General features: G+C 46.2%; 1 protein-coding gene across 3 annotated transcripts; it reads left to right on the top strand.

The window, feature by feature from the left end:
- The first annotated feature begins 111 nt into the window (after positions 1 to 111).
- Positions 112 to 20,732, top strand: LOC143942325 (ubiquitin-like FUBI-ribosomal protein eS30 fusion protein). Of its 3 annotated transcripts, none has more exons than XM_077463558.1 (5): positions 112 to 149; positions 1,554 to 1,635; positions 15,448 to 15,592; positions 17,231 to 17,286; positions 20,470 to 20,732. In XM_077463558.1, exons 1-5 carry the CDS (start codon positions 127 to 129, stop codon positions 20,593 to 20,595), a joined length of 432 nt encoding a protein of 143 aa, XP_077319684.1. In that variant the 5' UTR covers positions 112 to 126; the 3' UTR covers positions 20,596 to 20,732. The 3 variants fall into 3 exon arrangements, with proteins under 3 accessions (XP_077319684.1, XP_077319683.1, XP_077319685.1); XM_077463557.1 differs by lacking the exon at positions 112 to 149 and adding an exon at positions 525 to 607; XM_077463559.1 differs by lacking the exon at positions 112 to 149 and adding an exon at positions 575 to 623.
- The last annotated feature ends 372 nt before the right edge of the window (positions 20,733 to 21,104 follow it).

Here is a 21,104-nt window from a genome sequence, read left to right as displayed (position 1 = left end):
TGAACTGTATTGACGAAACTATGTTGGAACGCACGGCGCGAGTGTTTGGAACGCCTCGCGCATGCGCAGTACGCAATTTCTGGCGGCAACGTCACTTCTGCAGCATCCTGTGATAGGCAGCAAAATATGACACTACACCGTCATTACAGGTAGAGCGCTCCGTAGCGCTCATTAAACTTATCATGTGACCAGGGGTCGGGCCTCCCATAGATGATGGACATGAAGGGCGGGGCCTCCCATAGATGATGGGTAGGAGGGGCGGGGCCTCCCATAGATGATGGACATGAGGGGCGGGTCCTCCGATAGATCAAGGACAAGAGGGGCGTGTTCTCTTATTGGGAAAAAATTGATGGGCGTGGCCTATTGATTTTGGCTAGGAGGGGCGTGTTCTACTGATAAAGAACAGGAGGGGCCTGCTAGAGAGGAGGGGCGGGGACTACATGGATGATGGGCAGGAGGAGCGTTTTCTCCTATAGAGGGGGGCGGGGTCTCCTATAAATGATTGACAGGTGGGGCTATGTCTCCTATAATTAAAGGAGGGGCGGGGTTTCTTATAAATGATGGACAGGCGAGGCGTGGTTAATAGAAGAGGAAGTGATAGCAACAGGTGAGCAGACAGACAGGTGAGGGGTATGCTGGAGAATATTTTGTTATAATGCACAGCTCACAACTGGTCCTGATTTGGAGCAATGTCTCTCTGTCCCTCCTCATTTTGGTCTGATCTATATACTTGTATATACAATGCACTTTTTATGTTTCAAAAAGTGTTTCCCAGTCCTAACCTTTCATCCAAATTGCTACATTTGTACATTTTTAAAGCCAATATAAAGGAATAGTAGTGGTTTAAAAAAAAAAAAAAAAAAAAAAAAAAACTTTTGTGGATTTAACTTTTGTTAAAGTGGAGCGCCACCCAAAAATAGAACGTCTGCTTTTAAGGGAAGGTGACCCCCTTTATTATTTTTATTTTTTTGGGGGGGGGGGGGGGTGGGGGTGAATACCCTCTTCTTAGAGGATTCCAGCTCCTGCTTCCTCCTAGTGCACTGTCACCTGAAGGGAGATCCCCTCTTTTTTTAGTAGACAGTCACAGTGCCAGGTCAGCCAGTGGTGTCACTGAATAATAAAATTGTCCAAGTCAGTGGGCTCTTTATTCTGTGCAGTTTATCCCTTGTCCATCCCCCAACCCCTTCCCGTGCCGCGTCTGCCGACCCCCCCCCCTCCCTGACCACCTCCTGCAGCACTTTGTTCTTCTGGAAATACTAGTTCCCTGGCATGTCAGGCTGATCTAATGGCTTCAAGTCCTTTCTGGTTTCCTGAATTACATATGCAGATTTAAAGTGTTTGAACTTCAGTCTTGAGTTTTCCAATCTGTATGTTGTATCAGGTCACTTTAGAAGCCAGAGTCAGCCAGGCATGTAGCATTTCTTAGGTGAGCAGCTTCCATATATCTCTCCGCAAATGATTTCTTTAGTGAATCTGTGCCCTTTTTTTTTGATTAGATTCATTACTATAAGCTAGGAACTTTTAAGATACTAATTGATGTTCTTTGCTTTCAGAGCAGCCATGCAGCTTTTTATCAGTGGCCAGTCACTTCACACCTTGGATGTCTCTGACCAGGACACGGTGCTAAATGTTAAGGTATGCATCAGTTTGTATTTCAAGCCTGTCTCCAGCTAAATTTGTATTTTTTTTATAATACACAGTGGGGGGGAAATAATCATTTGATCCCCTGCAGATTGAGTACGTTTGCCCCATTTACAAAGACATGATCAGTCTATTTTTTTTTTTATCTTAAGTTTATATTCTGATAGACAGCATACCAACCAAAAAGCCAGGAAAAAGATACAAATTGTTATAAATTTGAGTTGCAGTTCGGTGAGTAAAAAAAGTATTTAATCCCCAAGCAAAACATGACTTTGTAGTTTGTGAAGAAACCCTTGCTGGCAAGCACAGAGGTAAGAAGTTTCTTGTAGTTGGCGACCAGGTTTGCACACATCTTGGGAGAGATTTTGGTCCACTCTTTAGAGATCTTCTCTAAATCCTTAAGGTTTCTTGGCTGCCATGTGGCAATGCAAAGTTTCAGCTCCCTCCATAAAATTTATATAGTATTAAGGTCTGGTGACTGGCTAGGGACCCTCCATGACCTTAATGTGCTTTTTCTTGAGCCACTCCATAGTTGCCTTGGTGGTATGTTTTGGGTCATTGTCATGCTGGAAGACCCATCTGACACCTCTTCAGTGTTCTGGCTTAGGGAAGAAGGTTCTCATCTAAGATTTTACAATATATGGGCCCCATCCAGTGTCCCTTTGATGTGGTGAAGTTGTCCTGTCCCCTTAGCAGAGAAGCACCCCAAAGCAGTGTTTCCACCTTCTACTGCCACTCCAAGTGGCTCAAGAAGAAGCACTTTAACCACTTCCCGACCAGCGCACGACGATGTACGTCGACAGAATGGCACGGGCAGGCATATTGGCATACAGGTATGTCCAATATTCAATGCTGCCCTGCCATCGGGAGCGCGGAGCGCTCCCGCGCTGGTCGGGACCCCCGTGAGTCCGGTTGCGGGACCCGCGGACTCGATCGCCGCAGGCATCCCCGCGATCGTCTCACGGAGCGGCCCAATGGAGGAAATGCCGTGTAAACAGCATTTCTCCATTCTGCCTAGCAACTAGTGACGCTGATCTCTGCTCCATGTGATTGGAGCAGAGATCAGTGTTCACTAAATGAAAGCCCAACCCCCCCCCAGTTAGTAACACACCCCTAGGAACACTTAACCCCTACACTGCCACCCACTGGTTAACCCCTTCACTGCCAGTGTCATTTACACAGGAATCACTGCATTTATATAGCAGTGATTACTGTATAAATGACAATGGTCCCAAAAATGTTTCAAAAATGTCCGATGGGTCCCCCACAATGTCGCAGTCACAATAAAAATCGCTGATCGCCGCCATTTACTAGTAAAAAAAAAAAAAATAATAAAAAATTTATAAAAATGCTATAAAACTATCCCTATTTTGTAAACGCTATAACTTTTGTGCAAACCAATGAATAATCGCTTATTGCGATTTTAGTTACCAAAAATATGTAGAAGAATACGTATAGGCCTAAACTGAGGGAAAAAATGTTTTTTTTATATATTTTTGGGGGATATTTATTATAACAAAAAGTAAAAGATAATGCGTTTTTTTTCAAAATTGCCGCTCTATTTTTGTTTATAGCGCAAAAAATAAAAACCGCCAAAAGAGCTCTATTTGTGGGGGAAAAAAAGGACGTCAATTTGGTTTGGGAGCCACGTCGCACGACCGCGCAATTGTCAGTTAAAGCGACGCAGTGCCGAATCGCAAAAAGTAGTCTGGTCTGTGACCGGCAAAATGGTCCGGTCTGCAAGTGGTTAAAGTGATTGTAAAGGCGGGTGTGTGTTTATTTTTCTCCAGTCATCTTCCAGGACAGCACACCTGAGATGACTGGTCCACCTGACAGGAAACACAATCAACAACAAGTTTAAAAGTTCCCACCCCTCCCTCAGACCCTCAGTTCTTGATTGTGTTTCCCACAGGATGGCAGCGAAACCAAGTTTCTCCTTTGTTTTTTGCAGAGGGGTCTGGGACCTCGTTTTCCTCTAAAGAGGATTATTTTCCCGGGGACTCAGCAGACAGGGTCTGCGATAGTCTCTTTTAACCCCCAGGGGCACCGGGGGGGGGGGGGTGAATAGTCCTCACTCAAGGTCTCTTTAGGAGAGCCTTGTTCTCAGCCACATGGGACAGGGGAGTTGTCCTAATTGTGCTGCTCCCCAATTATGCTGTGTGCCTACCTTGAACGTTGTTCGTTGGTGGAGTGAGGTGAGCTGCATCCTTCCAGCAGTGCTGAACGCGGTTGGCGTGTGTTCCAGCACTATGGTGCATGTCCAGAAGTTCGAACGCGTCACTTCTGGGCATCAAGTTTCTGGATTGAGACCTTGCTGGTACAGTGTTGTCTGGACGCACCGGCGTGTGTTCCAGCATCACGGCGCAAGACCGGAAGTCCGCCGGAGGGGCTGTACGTCATTTCCGGGCGACGGACCTCCCAAAGATGGAGCCAATCAGCGGTTTATTTAAACAGCAGAGGGTGCAGGGGAAAGCACCCAGGCTACATTCTGGTGAAGCGCTTTGTGCATTGCAGCATCTCCAAGGTAAACAAGGGTAACGCTCAAGACTACACCTGATCCAGCGATCCTGCAGGGCAGCTAAATCGCCATGGAAGTGGAAGGTCCGTCTGAGCAGACAGCCATTGAGGTCGCCACAGGGGGTGAGTGATCCAGCTGTGTTTTAGGGGCAGGGTACTCTGAGGCAGACCCCCCTTGGCACTTTTAGGACATAAGTAGCTAATAGCCTATTTTTATACTATTTCCAGGGACTGAAGGCTCTGCCCAGGGGTCAGCCTGTAGGTCTAAAGGAAAGGCTACTTCAAAGTCCAGGCATTGTGGTTATTGTAATTCTAAATTGGCACAAGACCACAGCAAGCCTTTCTGCGATAGATGTATCTTTAAGCTCACAGGCAAGGAGACCGCCCAGGTTGTGAAAGAATGTAGGGATTTACAGTCAGAGATGTTAGCCACCCTTCAATCTTTCCAAACTACTCTAGTGAAGAGCCAGGATGAGGGTCCTTCTGGGAGAGAGACTCCTCATTCACAAGAGAATTTTTCCACATCTTATACGGAAAGTTCCCAGGGCCAGGTCTCCCTGTTGTCTGAGGTGGAGGAAGGTCAGGTCCCAGATTTTAGTACTGGGGAGGAAGATTCAGACCAGGATAGCCAGGGGGAGGCTAAGCCTGGGGGACTTTTGTTCTCGACTGAGGACATGGAAGGCCTATTAAAGGCCATTTACACCTTCGGAAGATATCCAGGTCCCCTCTGCTCAGGTTTCAGCACAGGACAGGGTGTATAAGGGCCTAGGAAGATTGCAGGCCAGAACCTTTCCCATCCACCAGTCTCTGAAGGATATAGTCCTCAGAGAATGGAAGGAACCTGAACGCAAGCTCCTCAAACTGAAAGCTTGGAAGAGAAGGTGTCCCTTTAAGGATGAGGAAAAGTTTTTTTAATACTCCTCGTTTGGATGCAGCCCTAGCACAGGTGTCTAAGAGGTCTGATTTATCCTTCGAAGATTCTGGAAACATCCAGGATCAGATGGATAGAAAGTCTGAGACATTACTCAAAAGGGCCTGGGAGGCGAATGCGGCTGCGATGGCGCCGGCCCTAGCTTCCACCTGTGTAGCCAGAAATGCAGACGCCTGGCTTGACAGATTGATGGATCACGTCTCCCGGGGTAAGGAGACTAAAGAAATTTTAGACTCGCTGGAGGTAATCAGTCGAGCGGTAGCATATGTGGCAGATGCAGCGGTGGAGACTGTTAGGACCACAGCTAAGGCAGCAGCACTTTTAAACTCCGCCAGGAGGGCCCTATGGGTAAAGACCTGGGATGGAGATTTCACTTCCAAGTCTCGCTTATGTGGCATTCCCTTTGAGGGTTCCCTGCTGTTTGGGTCAGGCCTAGATCAGGTTTTGTCCCGGTCTACTGAAAAGGGAAAGAAGTTCCCTGTGAGGCCCAAGAGGGAAAGGGGTAAGAGATTTTTTCGAGGCCCCCACTCAAAGACTCATCATAAAGGCAAAGTTGAACAGAGGAAGAAGTGGAACCTTGGAAAAGGAAAATAAAAAAAGTGCAATTCTTTTCTCCAGTTCCAGAGCTTCTCAGAAAGAAGGCAAATGATGCCACCGTAAAGGTAGACTTTCTTCCCCAGTGGGAAAGGATTACGCAGAGTTCATATATTTTAAATCTCTTAGAAGAGGGGTACAGACTGGAATTTCAAAGTCTTCCCCCACAGAAATTTCTGATTACCTTTCCTCCCAGGGACCCAGCCAAGGCAGAGGGGTTACTGAGAAATTTAAAGGAGCTGGCAGAGCAAGAGGTTATTGAGCCAGTCAGTTAGCCCAGGGTTTTTACTCGCACGTATTTGTAGTTCCAAAACCCTCAGGCAAATTTCGGTTAATAATTAAATTTGAGGACTCAACCGTTACTTACTTCACAAGAGGTTCAGGATGGAGAGTATTTACTCAGTAAGAAAACCTCTTCAGGCAGGAGTTTTTATGGTCACTCTGGACCTGAGAGACTCATATCTACACGTACCCATTGCTCCCGAACACCAGAAGTACCCACGCTTCGCAGTTTGCATACAGCAGAAGGTACAACACTGGCAGTTCAGAGCTCTTCCCTTTGGGCTGGCGGCAAGCCCAAGGGTATTCACAAAGGTGATGGCCGAAGTCATAGCATACCTACACCTGCAGGGGATAGGGTTAATACCCTACCTGGACGACTTGCTGATCTACAGTGTGGATCAGAGGCAAGCAGTGATAGACAGAGACATAGTGTTAGACTCTGGAGACCTTGGGCTGGATGGTCAGTCGGGAGAAGTCCTCACTGACACCATCTCAGTCCAAACTATACCTAGGCTACCTGTTAAACTCGCAGGCACAGAGGGTACTCTTACCAACAGAGAAGGTAGTGAAGGTCCAGAATGCGGTTGTCACCCTTCTCAAAAGAGAAGCCTCTCTGAGATATATAATGAGACTGCTGGGTCTCATGACGGCCTGCATACCGGCAGTAACCTGGGCACAACTCCATTCTCAGCAGCTTCAGACTTTCCTATTTGCCTCATGGGGAGGAAAAAGAGAAACATTGGAGAGGAGTGTCCCTCACAGAGGAGGTCTCTCTATATCTCTCTATCTATCTCTATCTCTCTATCTCTCTATCTATCTCTCTCTCTATCTATCTCTCTCTCTATCTATCTCTCTCTCTATCTATCTCTCTCTCTATCTATCTCTCTCTCTATCTCTCTATCTCTCTATCTCTCTATCTCTCTATCTCTCTATCTCGAGAGGTCGCCCCTGGTCCCAGGTAAACTCGTTGGTCTTGACCACGGACGCCAGCGCTTGGGGGGCTCATCTGGGAGACCGATATACCCAAGGGTCCTGGAACCACAGGCAATTTTCCAATTTCAGGGAGCTCCTGGCAGTAGGCAAAGCCCTAGAGTATTTCCAACGGCAGCTGCAGGACAGAGGTTCGGGTCCCCTCAGACAACCGGGTCACGGTTGCATACCTAAACCACCAAGGGGGGACAAGGTCTGGCAAACTGAGGGAGTTAGCACAGCAAATCCTTGGGAAAGCAGAAAGGAGGGTCCTTTCACTGTCAGTGATTCATATAAAAGGCTCACTCAATCTGCAGGCAGATTTCCTAAGCAGACAGCCCATCCTTCAAGGGGAATGGGGATTGAGCAAAGAAAACTTCTTCCTGGTGTGCAGACATTTTGGCAAGCCAGAAATAGATTTGTTCGCTTCCTGGAGGAATGCGAAGGTCCTCAGGTTTTTCTCCCTTCACAAGGATCAAGAAGCAGAAGGATAGACACTCTTGTACAGGTGTGGGATTTCAGGCTGGCTTATGCCTTTCCCCCCACTGGTACTCCTTCCCAGAGTGCTACAGAAGTTAACCTACTCAAGGACAGACCTGGTGCTGATGGCACCCTGGTGGCCCAAGAGGGTTTGGTTTCCCTCCATTCAGAGTCTCTCGGTAGCTCCCCCGCTGCATCTGCCGGTGCAACGAGACCTGCTCAGTCAGGGTCCAGTCTTTCACCCTGACCCGGGACGTCTCTCTGACAGCATGGCTATTGAGAGGGAAATACTCCGTGACAGGGGCTGTTCGGAGAGAGTGATAGACACTCTTCTCCTCAGTAGGAAAGGCGTCACCAGAAAAATGTATGCAAAAGTCTGGAAAGTTTTCTCCCATTGGCTGCAGTCTAAGGAGGGGGCTCTCCAGATACCTACCATCCTAGACTTTCTTCAAGAGGGGGTGGACCAGGGTTTGGCAGTCAGCACCCTCAAGGTCCAGGTGGCAGCCCTGTCCATGTTTTTTGACAGGAGGCTAGGACAAGAATCCCTGATAAAAAGATTTTTGTTGGCCAGGGAAAGGGTAGTTCCAGTCAGGTCGGTCAGTTGCCCTCCATGGGACCTGTCCCTGGTATTAGATGCCCTAAAAAAGGGGCCTTTTGAGCCGGTGGCTCAAATTTCTGTTAGACTTTTATCATTTAAGTTGGCCTTCCTTCTGGCTATCACTATGGCCAGAAGGGTGGGTGATATACAGGCCCTTTCGATTAAAGAGCCGTTTTTGCGTATCCTAGAGGATAGGGTAATCCTCACTCGGGATCCTCTTTATTTGCCAAAAGTGGCTTCGCTATTTCACAGAACACAGGAGATTATTCTCCCGTCTTTTTGCCAGAATCCCAAGAATAAGGAAGAGGAAAGATTCAATTAGATGTCAGGCGCTGTCTCCTAGTCTATTTGGAAAGAGTGAAACACTTTAGGAGATCCAGTCACTTATTGATCACCTTCTCAGGGAAGAGAAAGGGTCTACAAGCTTCTAAGGCAACGATGGCTAGATGGGTCAGACAAACCATATCTATTGCTTATAGGCAGGCAGGTAAACCAGTGCCAACCCGCCTTAAGGCGCATTCAACCAGATCCCTGGCGACCTCCTGGGCAGAAAGGGCAGGCACCTCAATCGACCAGATCTGCAGAGCAGCAACATGGACGAGCCATAGAACATTTCTGAGGCATTACAGAGTGGAGCTGTTTGGCATTTGGCAGGAAGGTCCTACAAGCGGTTGTCCCACCCTAAGGTAGGCCTGAACTTCTTGCTTATCGTCTCAGGTGTGCCGTCCTGGAAGATGACTGGAGAAAATGACCAGTTACACTTACCGGTAACGGCTTTTCTAGGAAATCTTCCAGGACGGCAGGCCTACTTCCCTACCCTTGTTTTATTGGTGTGGTATAATTATTCCTCACAGAATGTTCCCTCTGACACCGGTGTGGGCTTTTCTTTACCATAACTGAGGGTCTGAGGGAGGGGTGGGAACTTTTAAACTTGTTGTTGATTGTGTTTCCTGTCAGGTGGACCAGTCATCTCTCAGGTGTGCGGTCCTGGAAGATTTCCTAGAAAAGCCGTTACCGGTAAGTGTAACTGGTCATTTTTTTTTTTTTTTCCTGTTATACTTGCCTCCTCTGTGCAGTTGGTTTTGCACAAAGCAGCTGGGATCCTCTTTTCAGGTTCCTCTTTGCTGCTCCTAGCCCCTCCCTATTGAGTGCCCCCTCAGCCAGCAGCATGCTACAGGGGGCACCCAGGCCAAATCGGAGCTCCATGTATTCATACAGCCAGAGCCCCGCCCCCTCTCTCCCCTCATTGACTGACTTTGTATGCCAATGGCACCACTGCTATGTCTCTGCCAATCAGGAGTGTCCTGGATGGCTGAGGGGATTGGGAACATTGCTGGAGAGAGAAGGGGAGCAGGTAAGTGTGTGTGTGTGTGTTGGGGTACACTGGGGGGCTGCTACAAACAAAGCTTATCTTAATACATAGACTGCATTAAGATAAATACATCTTCTGCCTCTACAACTCTAAGGTCATGGAGTGGCCTAGCCAGTCTCCAGACCTTAATCCTATAGAAAGTTAATAGAGGGAGTTGAAACTTCCAGTTGGCAAGCGATAGCCAATTAGCCTTAAAGTGATTGTAAGGGTAATTTTATTTTTATAACCTGTCATACTTGCCTCCGCTGTGCAGCTCCTTTTGCACAGAGTGGCCCAGAACCTGCTCTTCTGGGGTCCCCCTGCGGCTCCTCCCCACATCTGACCTCCCCCTTGGAGAAGCACTTCCCCGAGGGGGTTAACTTGCGGGTGCGCTCCTGAGTCCAGCATTTGCGTCTAAGGATGAGCTCTGGCGTGTTCGCACCCCCACGTGCAGCGCCTGGCAGGAAGTCTGTGCTGCGCTAATCACGGGTAGTGAGACATTGTCCCGATGCGTGGCTGCAGTGATCGTGAAATGTCTCGCTGCCTGTGATTAGCCCAGTGCCTGGCAGACTCTGCACGTGGGGATGCAATTTAATACCCCTTTAAGGATTTAAATTGGATCTGTAAAGAATGGGAAAACAAGTTATTACCTTTTAACTCATTTTCCAGGATGGCGTCGGATCCCTCCCTTTTTTATAATTCTAATGATGTAATCCTAAGCTGGTTGCACTAATGGGAGTTTTTATCTGCCTTCAGTTATCTATTAATACTGAGGGAACACTGCCTGTGGGCTGTCTTTTTATAATGTGGATCATGTGTTTCCTATGCTAGGTGGGAGGAGCCTATCTCTGTAAAATTAGTTAACGGGTAATAAGGTTTGTTTTCCAGCAGTCCCTGGGCAAGACTTCACCAGCGTCCACTGCAAGGTCTCATGCTATGTTGCTGGGATGCGACAAGCAGAGTTTAGACCAGTCTATGCCCCTATCAACCAAGGTCAAAAGGGCACTGTGGTGGTGGCAGGCCCATCGCAATCTAGAAAAGGGTCTTTTTATGGGCCAGACCATCAACCTTGGTGATGAGATGCCAGTTCCTTTGGCTGGGGTGCCCATTTGGAGGAAGGGTTAGCTCACGGAACTTGGTCTCCAGTGGAAGCCAGATGGACCTTGAATCAGCGGGAGCTCTTGCTGATTCAGAGGGCTATAGAGACCTTTCAATCTCAGGGGGGCAGCACCTACAGGTGCGGACAGACAATGCAGTGGCTGTCACATATATGAACCAGCGGGGGGGTGTGGTGCCAGGAGACCTGCAGTTTTATAGCAGGCGAGATTTTTGGTTGAGCCAAACTAAACCTGGCTTTACCATCCATTCATTTAAAAGGAATGTAGAATTTGCTGGTGGATTTTCTCAGCTGCCATCCAAGACAGGATGAATGGTCTCAACACGGATGTGTTTTAGGAAATTGTGTAGTCTTGGATGGCCAGAGGTGGACCTCTTTGCCTCATACTGCAAAAAGGTCACACAGTTCTTCTCCCTGCAGCCACTGGATCGAGCTAGAGGGATAGATGATGCTTTTGCCAATGCATGGTAATTCAACCTTTGCTATGCCTTTCCTCCAGTGAGACTAATAGCTGCAGTTCTCCAGAAGTTTGTGACCAGAACGACAGACCTCATTCTGATAGTTCACTTTGTCCGAAGAGAGCCTGGTTTGCCAACCTAAGGAGGCTTGCAATATATCCTCCATTGTCCCTCCCGGTGAGGAAGCATCTTGCCACTCTGGGTCCTATCCAGCACCCTCGGGTAGAGACCCTCAGGCTAACAGTGCGGTATCTGAGGAACAGCTGTTAAGGGCTCAGGGGTTCTCAGAGTGTTTAAGACGCTTCTAAACTGCTGCAAGCCAGTAACCAGGGCAATTTGTACCAAAGTATGGAGAAGGTTCAATTCCTGGTTAGCGGAAAAGGGGCTGGAACAGCCTGGGATTCCTGCAGGCCTGGATTTTTTATTTTTATTTTCCTCCAGGCAGAAGTAGTTAAGCCTTCATTAAGAATTTCTTTAAGGTCCTCTCTAGGTCCAGGCCAGTGAAGGTTTGGGCCTGCACCTGGCATCTGTCTTTGGTCCTCAGGGTGCTGACAGGAAGTTCCTTCGAACCCCTGGAGAAATCGGCGTTTAAGTGGGTGGTACTTTAGGGTCCTTTCACACGGGGCGGATCAGTGCTGATCCACCCCGTGGATATCTGTTTGCTCAGCGGGGATTACTCTGTCGATCCCCGCTGAGCAGGAAGATGACAGGTCTGCCTCTGCACACTGTGTGCAGAGATGGACCTGTCACAGCGCCGCTCTCCCCTATGGGAGGTCGGATGACGACGGACTGCAGTGTCCGTCGTCATCTGATCCGCAGACAGATGGAAAAATGGCTTTTTCCTCTGTCACACTTTTTCGGATCGGAGCATTCGGATGTCAGCGGACGTGTCACCGCTGACATCTGACACTCCATAGAGGTCTATGGAGCATCCGTTCAGGTCTGCCTGAAAAACTGACAGGTGGGCGTGAAAGGGGCCTAAGGCAGTATTTGTGATGCCAATTGCTTCAGCCAGAAGGGTGAGTGAGTTGCAGTCTCTCTCAAATTCAAGAGCCATTTTGTTAATTTTGGTGGATAGGGTTGTGCTCAAAATAGATCCTAGTTTCTTCCCTAAAGTATCATCTGCATTTCACAGAAGGCAAGGACATTACCTTGCCAACATTTTATTCTACCTCCAGAAGTAGATGAGGAAGGAACCTTTTAGTTTATTGGCTGTTGGGAGCCTTTTGGCTTATCTTGAGGCCAGTGAGAACTTCAGGAAGTCAGATACTTTATCAACTTTGCGGGGGGCACGCAAGGGAGGTAAAGCGTCAATCTTCCATTGCAAGATGGAATAGAATGGTGTTTTACGGAGGCATACGGCTTGGCAGGGAGGAAAGTGCCCCTAGTTTAGGCACATTCGAACAGGGCTGTCTCAACTACATGGGCAGAGAGGGCCGGTACCACTCCGATGGATATCTGCAGAGCGGCAACGTGGTCCAGCTACTCTATGTTCACAAAGCATTACCATCTGGATTTAAGGAGCAGACATTTGGACGAAGGGTCCTCCAGACAGTGGTCCCGCCCTGACAGAATAAGTTTCTTGCTTATCTCAGTCTGTCCTGGAAGACTAAAGGAGAAAACCGGAGTTAGACTTACCGGTAACACTTTTTAGTAGTCTTCCAGGACAGCCTGGCTTCCCACCCAGTGTTTTTTTTTTTGTCTGGTGTTGGAGGTATATACTGACATTGTGCTAGTGTTATGTCTTTCAGAGACATCCTTCAGGTTCTTGTGGAAACTTAAGGGGGAGGCCTGGAGGAACGCAATTTTGGGTGAATGTTTCCTGTCCCGGAGGGCAGAGCCCTATGTCTGAGGCTGTCATGGAAGACTCTTAGAAAGTTACCACTAAGTCTAACTCTGGTATTTTTGGTTGATATTCTGCCTCGATCATTTAAAATACACCTATGATAAAAATTATAGACCCTTGCTTTCTAATTGGGCAAACTTGCACAATCTGCAGGGGATCAAATCCTCCTTTTCCCTACTGTAGTTTCCCAAGCACTGTAAAAAATTCAAGGGGAAAACTTGAGTCAAGTGATCTACAGCAGTACTTCTTCCTGACCAGAAGATGCATTCAACCTAGAAGGCCGAGGACAACAAAACAGAACAGATGGATCCTTTCTCTGGGTAATAATTCAGGAAGGGCTCTTCACATGTGCAGTGACCTGCATTTTTCAGCATCAGATCTGTACAGAAGAGTGTCTTTCACTATGCCTTGTTCACACCACAATTTTGTGTACATGTGTGTTGCATTTCAATGCAACCTATCTGCATTTTTAATGTAATGCAATTGAAAGTTAAAATATTAAACTAAAATGTTGTATTGCCCTTACAGGGACCTTTATTTCACAGCGAAAAAACACACATCAACTTGCATCGGTTCAGCTTTCCTTTTGATAATGCTCTTTACCCCCTTCTCTAGGCTCCATGAGGCCTCATCAAGCAGTATGCTTTTAATTTTTTTAATTTTTGCAGAGTGCAGTTTATTGCTTTGTGCCAAAAGTGCTTGGTAGGTGGGACCATGCCTCTCTGCACCAACAATCAGTCTTTCCTTGGTCTAAAGGTTGAGTGATGCTGGCAGGCATTCAACCTGGAAGACTGACTGCATCCGATGGGGAAATGGTAGGTACTGTGGGAGACAGCTATGGATTGAAGCCAAATATTGCAGCCCCAGCTGCCCTGTTTTATAACAAGTGCCCCTAAGGCTCTGATCAGTGGCTGCCTTTCCATTAGGGGTGCACAGCTGCCCTAATATACATGCAGGACCCCCGGACACATTGGATTCCAATAGGGGTGGGTGGATCATTTGCTCCCCCCCCCCCCCAAAAAAAGCCGCCACTGGTTCACATACAGGATCTCCCTAAAGTACACCCCTCACATTTTTTTGTAAAATATTTAATTCTATTCTATCTTTTCATGTGACAACACTGAAGAAATGACACTTTGCTACAATGTAGTGAGTGTACAGCTTGTAGAACAGTGTAAATTTGCTGTTCCCTCACAATAATTCAACACAGCCATTATTGTCTAAATTGCTGTGAGTACACCCCTAAGTGAAAATGTCTAAAGTGTCAATGTTTTGTGTGGCCACTATTTATTTCAATGCTATGCAATGCTGACAGCACTCAGACGTCTATTTCCCAAAGACAACCGCTGTATAACACCTTTTTGGTTGACCGTGGTGAGGCCTGTTCTGAGTAGAACCTGTCCTATTAAACTGTTGTATGGTCTTGGCCACCATGCTGCAGCTCAGTTTCAGGGTCTTGGCAACCTTATAGCCTAGGCCATCTTTATGTAGAGCAACAATTCTTTTTTCTTTTTTTTTGTTCAGAGTTCTTTGCCATGAGGTGCCATGTTGAAATTCTAGAGACCAGTATGAGAGCGATAACACCAAATTTACACAACTGCTCCCCATTCACACCTGAACTTGTAACACTGATTCGCATGACACCAGGGAGGGAAAATGACTAATTGGGCAAAATTTGGACATTTTCACTTGTACTCACTTTTGTTGCCAGCGGTTTAGACATTAATGGCTGTGTGAGTTATTTTGAGGGGACAACAAATTTACACTGTTGTACAAGCTGTACACTCACTATTTTACATTGTAGCAAAGTGTCATTTCTTTGTTGTCACATGAAAAAATATAATATATTTTCAAAAATGTGAGGGGTGTACTTGCTTTTGTGAGATAATGTATATGCAAATCAGATGCATTTTAACTGCATTTGTTTTGCAGAACGTGTGAACTGGAATGGAGCCAGTTCACACGTCCGGGGGTGGCCGCAGTCAATTTGTGACAAGGGTCTTATGCAAATTATTATTTTTTTTTTTTTTTGGGTGTGAATTAACTAAAAAAATTTGCACATGAATTGGTGGACAAAATCGCTCCAGACTGCAAACCTCAGCTGGATGTGTGAATCAAACCTAAATGCTTACCTGTTGCCTAAAGGACCTTTTCTCTGGGTTGGACTGTTTGTTTGTTTTGTTTTTTTTGTTTTTTTATCTATCTAAATTTTTTTTATTTTTTTTCTGTTGTCTCTTCTCTGGTTTTGTGAGAATCCTGAAATAGAATGCTACAGTAATATTTCACAATGACTAATCTCTAATAAAACCTTGTTTGCCTTATTCGGGCTCCATTCACACTTGTGCAACTTTGGACATCAAAGTCACATTGACAAGTCGCTCCTCATGTTTAATTTCCAATCATGAACAGTCATATACATTGTGTGCCATTTAAAGTAGTTGATGCACTACTCTGATTAGACTTTGATGCAACTTGATGACCATAGACTTCAATGTTGCCCCTGATAAGTTGCATGAAGTCGTACCTGAATGTTATACAACAGTTGTCTATTATCACTGGTCAAAGGCATATCTAAGTTGCACCCATCCAAAGTTGGCGCAACTTTAGAGTTGTACAAATGTGAATGGAGCCCATCAGTTTCAGTAACCTATCCTGTCTTTCAGGCTCGTGTAGCTCAACTTGAAGGCCTTGAGGATTGCGATCTGGTGCTGTCCTATGGGGGAGCAGCACTGGGGGATGATGTGCTTTTGTCTCAGAGTGGTGTTGGTGACCAGTGTACACTGGAGCTGTCGGGCAGACTTCTAGGAGGTAAGTATTTCAGTCTGGTTCATTTACTAAGACTTTTTTTATTTTTTTCATTTATATGAATGCAAAAGACCTCTAGTTGCTAATTGGCCATGCAGTTACTGAAGGCATAGACAGTGACTTAAGCAGCCCATAGATTTTCTTTCCTTCCGCCACAGGTGGAGGGAAAGAATCGTGCACTTACCCTATCAACACTATCCTTGATTGGGGGGGGGGGGGATGCTTCTTGCAGCACCATTGTATTCTGCTGGTGACTGTGGGGAGCCTTCCCAGCCTGCAGAACACAATTACTACTAGTGGCTAAAGCCCCTGGCAGTAATTGCATGTAACAAAAAAAAAAATCTGACAGGCTGGTTGTACCCAAGTTTGATAAACCAACTTGGGTATGATCAACCTGCCCAGAGATGGATCAAATCTAAGCTGGTCCCCACTGAACCAGCAGAATTTCAAACCTTTATGGCCAGCTTTAGAATGTACTTAACGAGGTCTGCTTACATAATTTGTAATAAAAATATCTTTGCCATTCTAAAGTTTCCCTCCAACCACTTTCATTTTTTATATATACTGTGATTCTGGACTTGCCAAATATGCAGCAGAAATCTCCCTCCACTGAGTCTGGCTGCAGCCATTTTAACTGTGGGCAGCTGAAGCTGCTACCTGTTCACTTCCTGGATTTACACAGAGGCACGCCTCCAGCTCTGCATCTCTCATTGGCCTTTTTATAACCCGTGCCCTACCTTCCTGGCACTCTCACAAAAAGCTGTGTATGTCATAAGTCTAGGCTTTTTTTTTTTATTATTTTTTACCAGACAAAGAGGAAGTGGGCTGTATAGGGTATTTTACTGGCATGAAAAAAAATTTTTTACTATCCAAAGTTAAAACAAGGTAATAAGATTTTAATTGAAGAAAATCACCGAAGGTCCACTGTAAACCAAGGACAGACCAGCAACAAGAATCAGTAGGAAGTCCGAAATGGATGCTGATGGGCACTCGTAGGTGGTACTGCTGGGCATCACTGTTCTTTTAGTACATACTGGTGCCAATTTGTGGGCACTGGCACAGATTGGGCAGTCTTTTGAACATGTCGATGGCCATGGGGCACATACCTGGCCATCCACATTGCCCCCTAGTGGTCCTAGTGGCATCCCTGATGGTCCAGTGTGGTCATCCGGGGGGGGGGGGCTGCGCTGAAACAATCATTATTGCTGGAGAAAACTTACTTATTTACAAAATTTTATAACAACTTTTTTTGTTTAACAAAAATAGAGGTGATCAAATGCCTCCAAGCTCTATTTGTGGGAACAAAATGATAAAAATTCTGTTTGGGTTTGTGTAGCATGACCACGCAATTGTCATTTAAACAGCACTGAAAATTGGCTTGGGCAAGAAAGTGGTAAAAGTGCCCAGTATTGAAGTGGTTTAAAGATGGGTTTATCTGGCTGAAAAACTATTATCTGACAAGATAAAACCATCTGGTAGAGTTGCACTGAGATAAGACAGTGGTTAAATTCAAAAAACAAAACACAAGTATTGTGCAAAATTGGAGCTTCCCTAAACCCAATATGACAATGTAATTACTTTTGGATAAATGATCTGTATATGGACTTCCCTCCATCGTTCATATATTTGACTTTCTCCCAGGTAAAGTCCATGGGTCGCTGGCTCGTGCAGGGAAAGTGAGAGGACAGACTCCTAAGGTAAGTCTTCCAGTTATAGATCTCATTCACTGCTATTTAGTAATGGCTTTCCAGGGGCTTCAGTATAAACATGCAAGACTTTTTATAAAGTCCGTTGGGGCCCATATTTGTGTTTTACTACTAAATACGGCTTTGGGAAGAGAGAACAAGAGCTTTAGCCCCGGGTCACACTGAATGCAGTTTCAGTGTGCTTTCAAAGCCGCCAGTCAGTGCGATTTCATGTGTGGCTTGCTGATATCTGTGCTTTTTCCTACACAGATGTCTATGCAAGTCACACATGAAATTGCGAAAAATAGTGCAGGAACCTTTTCAAAATCGGTGCAAGTTAAAGCTGCACCAATTTGACCGGTTCCATAGGCACAAATGGGGTGCGACTTGCCAGGTGATTTTAAACTGACAAGTCGCACCTTTGTGAATCGGGGGCTAAGTGAATTATTTATTATCATGCTTGCTGTGTGCCTCTGACAATCTGTGCATACGCAGTACGAAGCGTCACTCAATCTGATATGTTCATCAGTTGGCATGTCATGCGCAGATTGTCAGAGGCTCTGCAAAGGGAGAATCTGCCTGTCACATGATCAGTCAATTTTCCTGCATGAGCAGAGGGGCAGGAAGAATCTGACAATTAAATTCTCCCTTTGCAGATCGTCAGACATCGCCTATGACAACTGAACTTCTGGCTGAGTTTACAGCAGCGAGATCAGCCAGAAGTGGGAGTGGGTACCTGTTCCCCCAAAGGTGCCAAATGTGGCAGTGGAGGGGGGAGGAGACAAACAAGCAGAGCTTCCCACTTTAGAACCACTTTAAGATGGCATGGCTAAGATCTAGGGGCAGAGTGAAATGTGTTGGGGTCGTGACCTGGTTGGAGTCCAGGCTGAGGTTGCCACTCCATTCACCACTCTAGGACACTTTAGATGTGTGACTTCCAGGAGCTACCCCCTTTTTTTTTTTTCCCTTTAAGATGACAGCTGGTGCCCTATCAACTGACTGACATGCTGATAAAACGCACCATCCCCTGACAATCCAGTGATAAATAACGCTGTATAACATGGGAAATGTGAAGCCCAGCAGCTGAATTGGCAGCACAGTTACTGGGGTAAAAACGGAAGTGGGGTGGGAGAAGGAGCAGATTGGTGCGGGGGAGGGAACTGTCAGTGCAGGCTCTGGGCTGTTTGAGAGACTCACAGCTCAGAGCCCTCCACCCTTCGACTGGCGCAACACCAGGGCCCGGTCACAGGTGATCAAATTCAGCTGCTTAGCAGCACAGTTCCTGCAGTACACACGGGGGTGGAGGGACATAACTGTCAGTGCAGGGTCTGGGCTGTAAGACATGCTCCTCCCCCTGACAGTGGTGGAACACCAGGGCCCGTCGCAGGTGCAACCTTTGCATCCTTGGTAATTTCACCACTGGTTTGGATTGGTTATTGCAGTTCCTTTGATAAAGGAAATGTGCACAGGAGAGAGGACTGCTGGAGGCCACTATGTGTTTGGATTTCTGTTCAGAAAAAGGTATATACTTGGAATGGTATATACTTGGAGTACTTGCCAAGTAGTCGGCACAAAAAAGTCAACAAGAAGGGAAGGCACCTCAGTGCAGCTTTTTATTAAAAAGGTTTAATATACATTCATAGACAAATGGTAACTTGAATCTGCTTTGAAGTAGCACGGCCGTCATGGCCTGCCCACTCAGGAAGTGTCAGACGCTCCAGTGACGTCACCCCCCTTTGCCTGGATACCAGCTTGCGCTTCAAACCTCGTGTTGGCATACACTCCACCACGGCCGGCAGAGTATATTCCGGCGGTGTTTAAGATGTCAGAGCACCTCTGTTGGCGGTAAGAGGGACTGACTACACTGAGGATTCCCCCGTTGCTGGGACTACATGCATGCCTATTTTACACTTCCTAAATGCGAGTTGCAGTTTTGTCTTTCAATGTATATTAAACCTTTTTAAGGAAAATCTGCACCCAGAGGTGCTTTTCCTTCCCTTCTTGTTTCAGTATACTGGAACATAGTTTCTGTTCCCCCCTGGACGGCTGCCATGACCGTAGATGTCTTCTCCCCCCACCCTCCTTTGCTCTTCCCCCCTCCCTTTGGTCCCCACTATCACCCTGGCTTTATTTTGGACTTTTTATTTAGGACTTTTTATACAATCATATTGATTGTGGACTTGAGGCTCTTTAATTTGTATGCATATATTATGCCTATTCAGCACACTTTATCTAATAACTCAGGGATTTTGTTTTAGTTTTGAGCCTTCCACTTGTATGCAAAAAAGTCCAAGGGTGTGCGTCTACAGGGTTTGGGCTTCTGAAATTGACAGGTGCGTTTGACAAGGGCAACTGTTAAGTGAGTACAGGCAGTCTGTACTGGGCCTAGAGACTCCATCAGAGGCTGCCTGTGGCTCAGACCCCTTCCCTGAGTTCAGCTTATCCTCAGCGCTCCATGCAGAGAATCCTGAAGGAAGGGGCACGCAGCAGCTCCTCTGGCAGTTGGAGGTGATGGTGGGCAGACCCAGAGGTGTGGCTATTTCCAACTTCTCCCTCTCAGCTGCCACTTTATACTGGCAAATGTAGCAGCTGAAGCAGATATACCTGCCCTGCCACTACATACTACCTTATTCTGCCACTAAATAATACTCATTGTCTGACAGGTAAGCTGTATTGGGCCCTCTGGTTTCTAAAGATAGCCCTACAACTGACCTCCTTTCAACTTGCTTCAGACAGGTTTTGCATTTGCTTAGCCCTGGTTCACACCCATGCACTTTGACAGTTCTAAATCGCATGACAATTTGCACCCTAATTGCTGGCAATGGAACTGTTTAAATCGTGACTCAAGGTTCCTGCATTACATTTTTGGGATTTGATTGTGACTTGCATACACTTCTGTTAAATGAAGCCGCTAATGAAATTGCACTGATCTGCAGCTTTAAAAACTCACTGAAGTAGCACAATTTCAAAGCTGAACTAGTGAGAACCAGGACTTGTAGGGAATGCAAATCTTGCTTAAAGCAAGTCGGGCTACCAAGGGGTTAAATCTGAGCTATTGCAGCATTTCCAGTTAATTTTTTACTGTTTGGATTGAAGTAATCAATATTCCAAAAAGTTAGTAAAGCAGAACTACAAAATCAAGAGAACCAAGAGATTACTTTTTTTTTTTTTTTTCTTGCATTGGTGATCTGTTAGGTGGCAAAACAAGAAAAGAAGAAAAAGAGAACTGGCCGAGCCAAGAGACGCATGCAGTACAACCGCAGGTTTGTCAATGTGGTGCCCACCTTTGGCAAGAAGAAAGGCCCCAATTCCAATTCCTAAACAAGATTTGCTTTCCACTCTCTGGCACAGTATTGCCAGGAAAACTGATTTTCTAATTGACTTGAATATCATTTTTTACAGATTTTTGTAATCTTGTCAAATGATTTAATAAAGCTGTCTATTTTCAGAGCAGGAAAGTACGTCTTTGATTACTGATGCATGCAAAAGTACATGTTCGTATTATGAAAATGTATAGGAAAGTCAGTATACTGTAGGAGGTGTCTATGACCACGCCATTGGCTGTTTGTTGCAAATCCTGGCATCTACATAATTTTTTAATCCCTTCACGCTAACAGTATGCAAATATGCGGCCCCAATGGACTGGACTTTTCCCATGGGGCTGTCTATTTGCGCACCTCCTGTTGTGGTGGGTGCGTGCTCCCAGCACAGAGACCTGGGTCCCATTCTAACACCCAGAATTACCAGTTTTGGGGGGGGGGGGTTGGGTGTGTCACCTGATCACTATGGTAGCCTCTGGTTATCAGTGATCAGTCACTGTGAAGCCCGCC

Source organism: Lithobates pipiens, unplaced genomic scaffold (assembly GCF_037356315.1).
Source record: "Lithobates pipiens isolate NorthernLeopardFrog02 unplaced genomic scaffold, aLitPip1_a1.2 Scaffold_30, whole genome shotgun sequence".
NCBI classification, from domain to species: Eukaryota; Metazoa; Chordata; class Amphibia; order Anura; family Ranidae; genus Lithobates; species Lithobates pipiens.
This window is presented reverse-complemented; position numbering and strand designations above follow the sequence as displayed.

Bases quoted from the DNA above. Each gene is read 5' to 3' on its own strand.
- LOC143942325 (XM_077463557.1), top strand. From the start codon at position 558: ATGATGGACAGGCGAGGCGTGGTTAATAGAAGAGGAAGTGATAGCAAC. The intron at 15,593-17,230 runs GTAAGTATTTCA...ACTTTCTCCCAG, and splicing joins GTCGGGCAGACTTCTAGGAG to GTAAAGTCCATGGGTCGCTG. The intron at 17,287-20,469 runs GTAAGTCTTCCA...GTGATCTGTTAG, and splicing joins TGAGAGGACAGACTCCTAAG to GTGGCAAAACAAGAAAAGAA.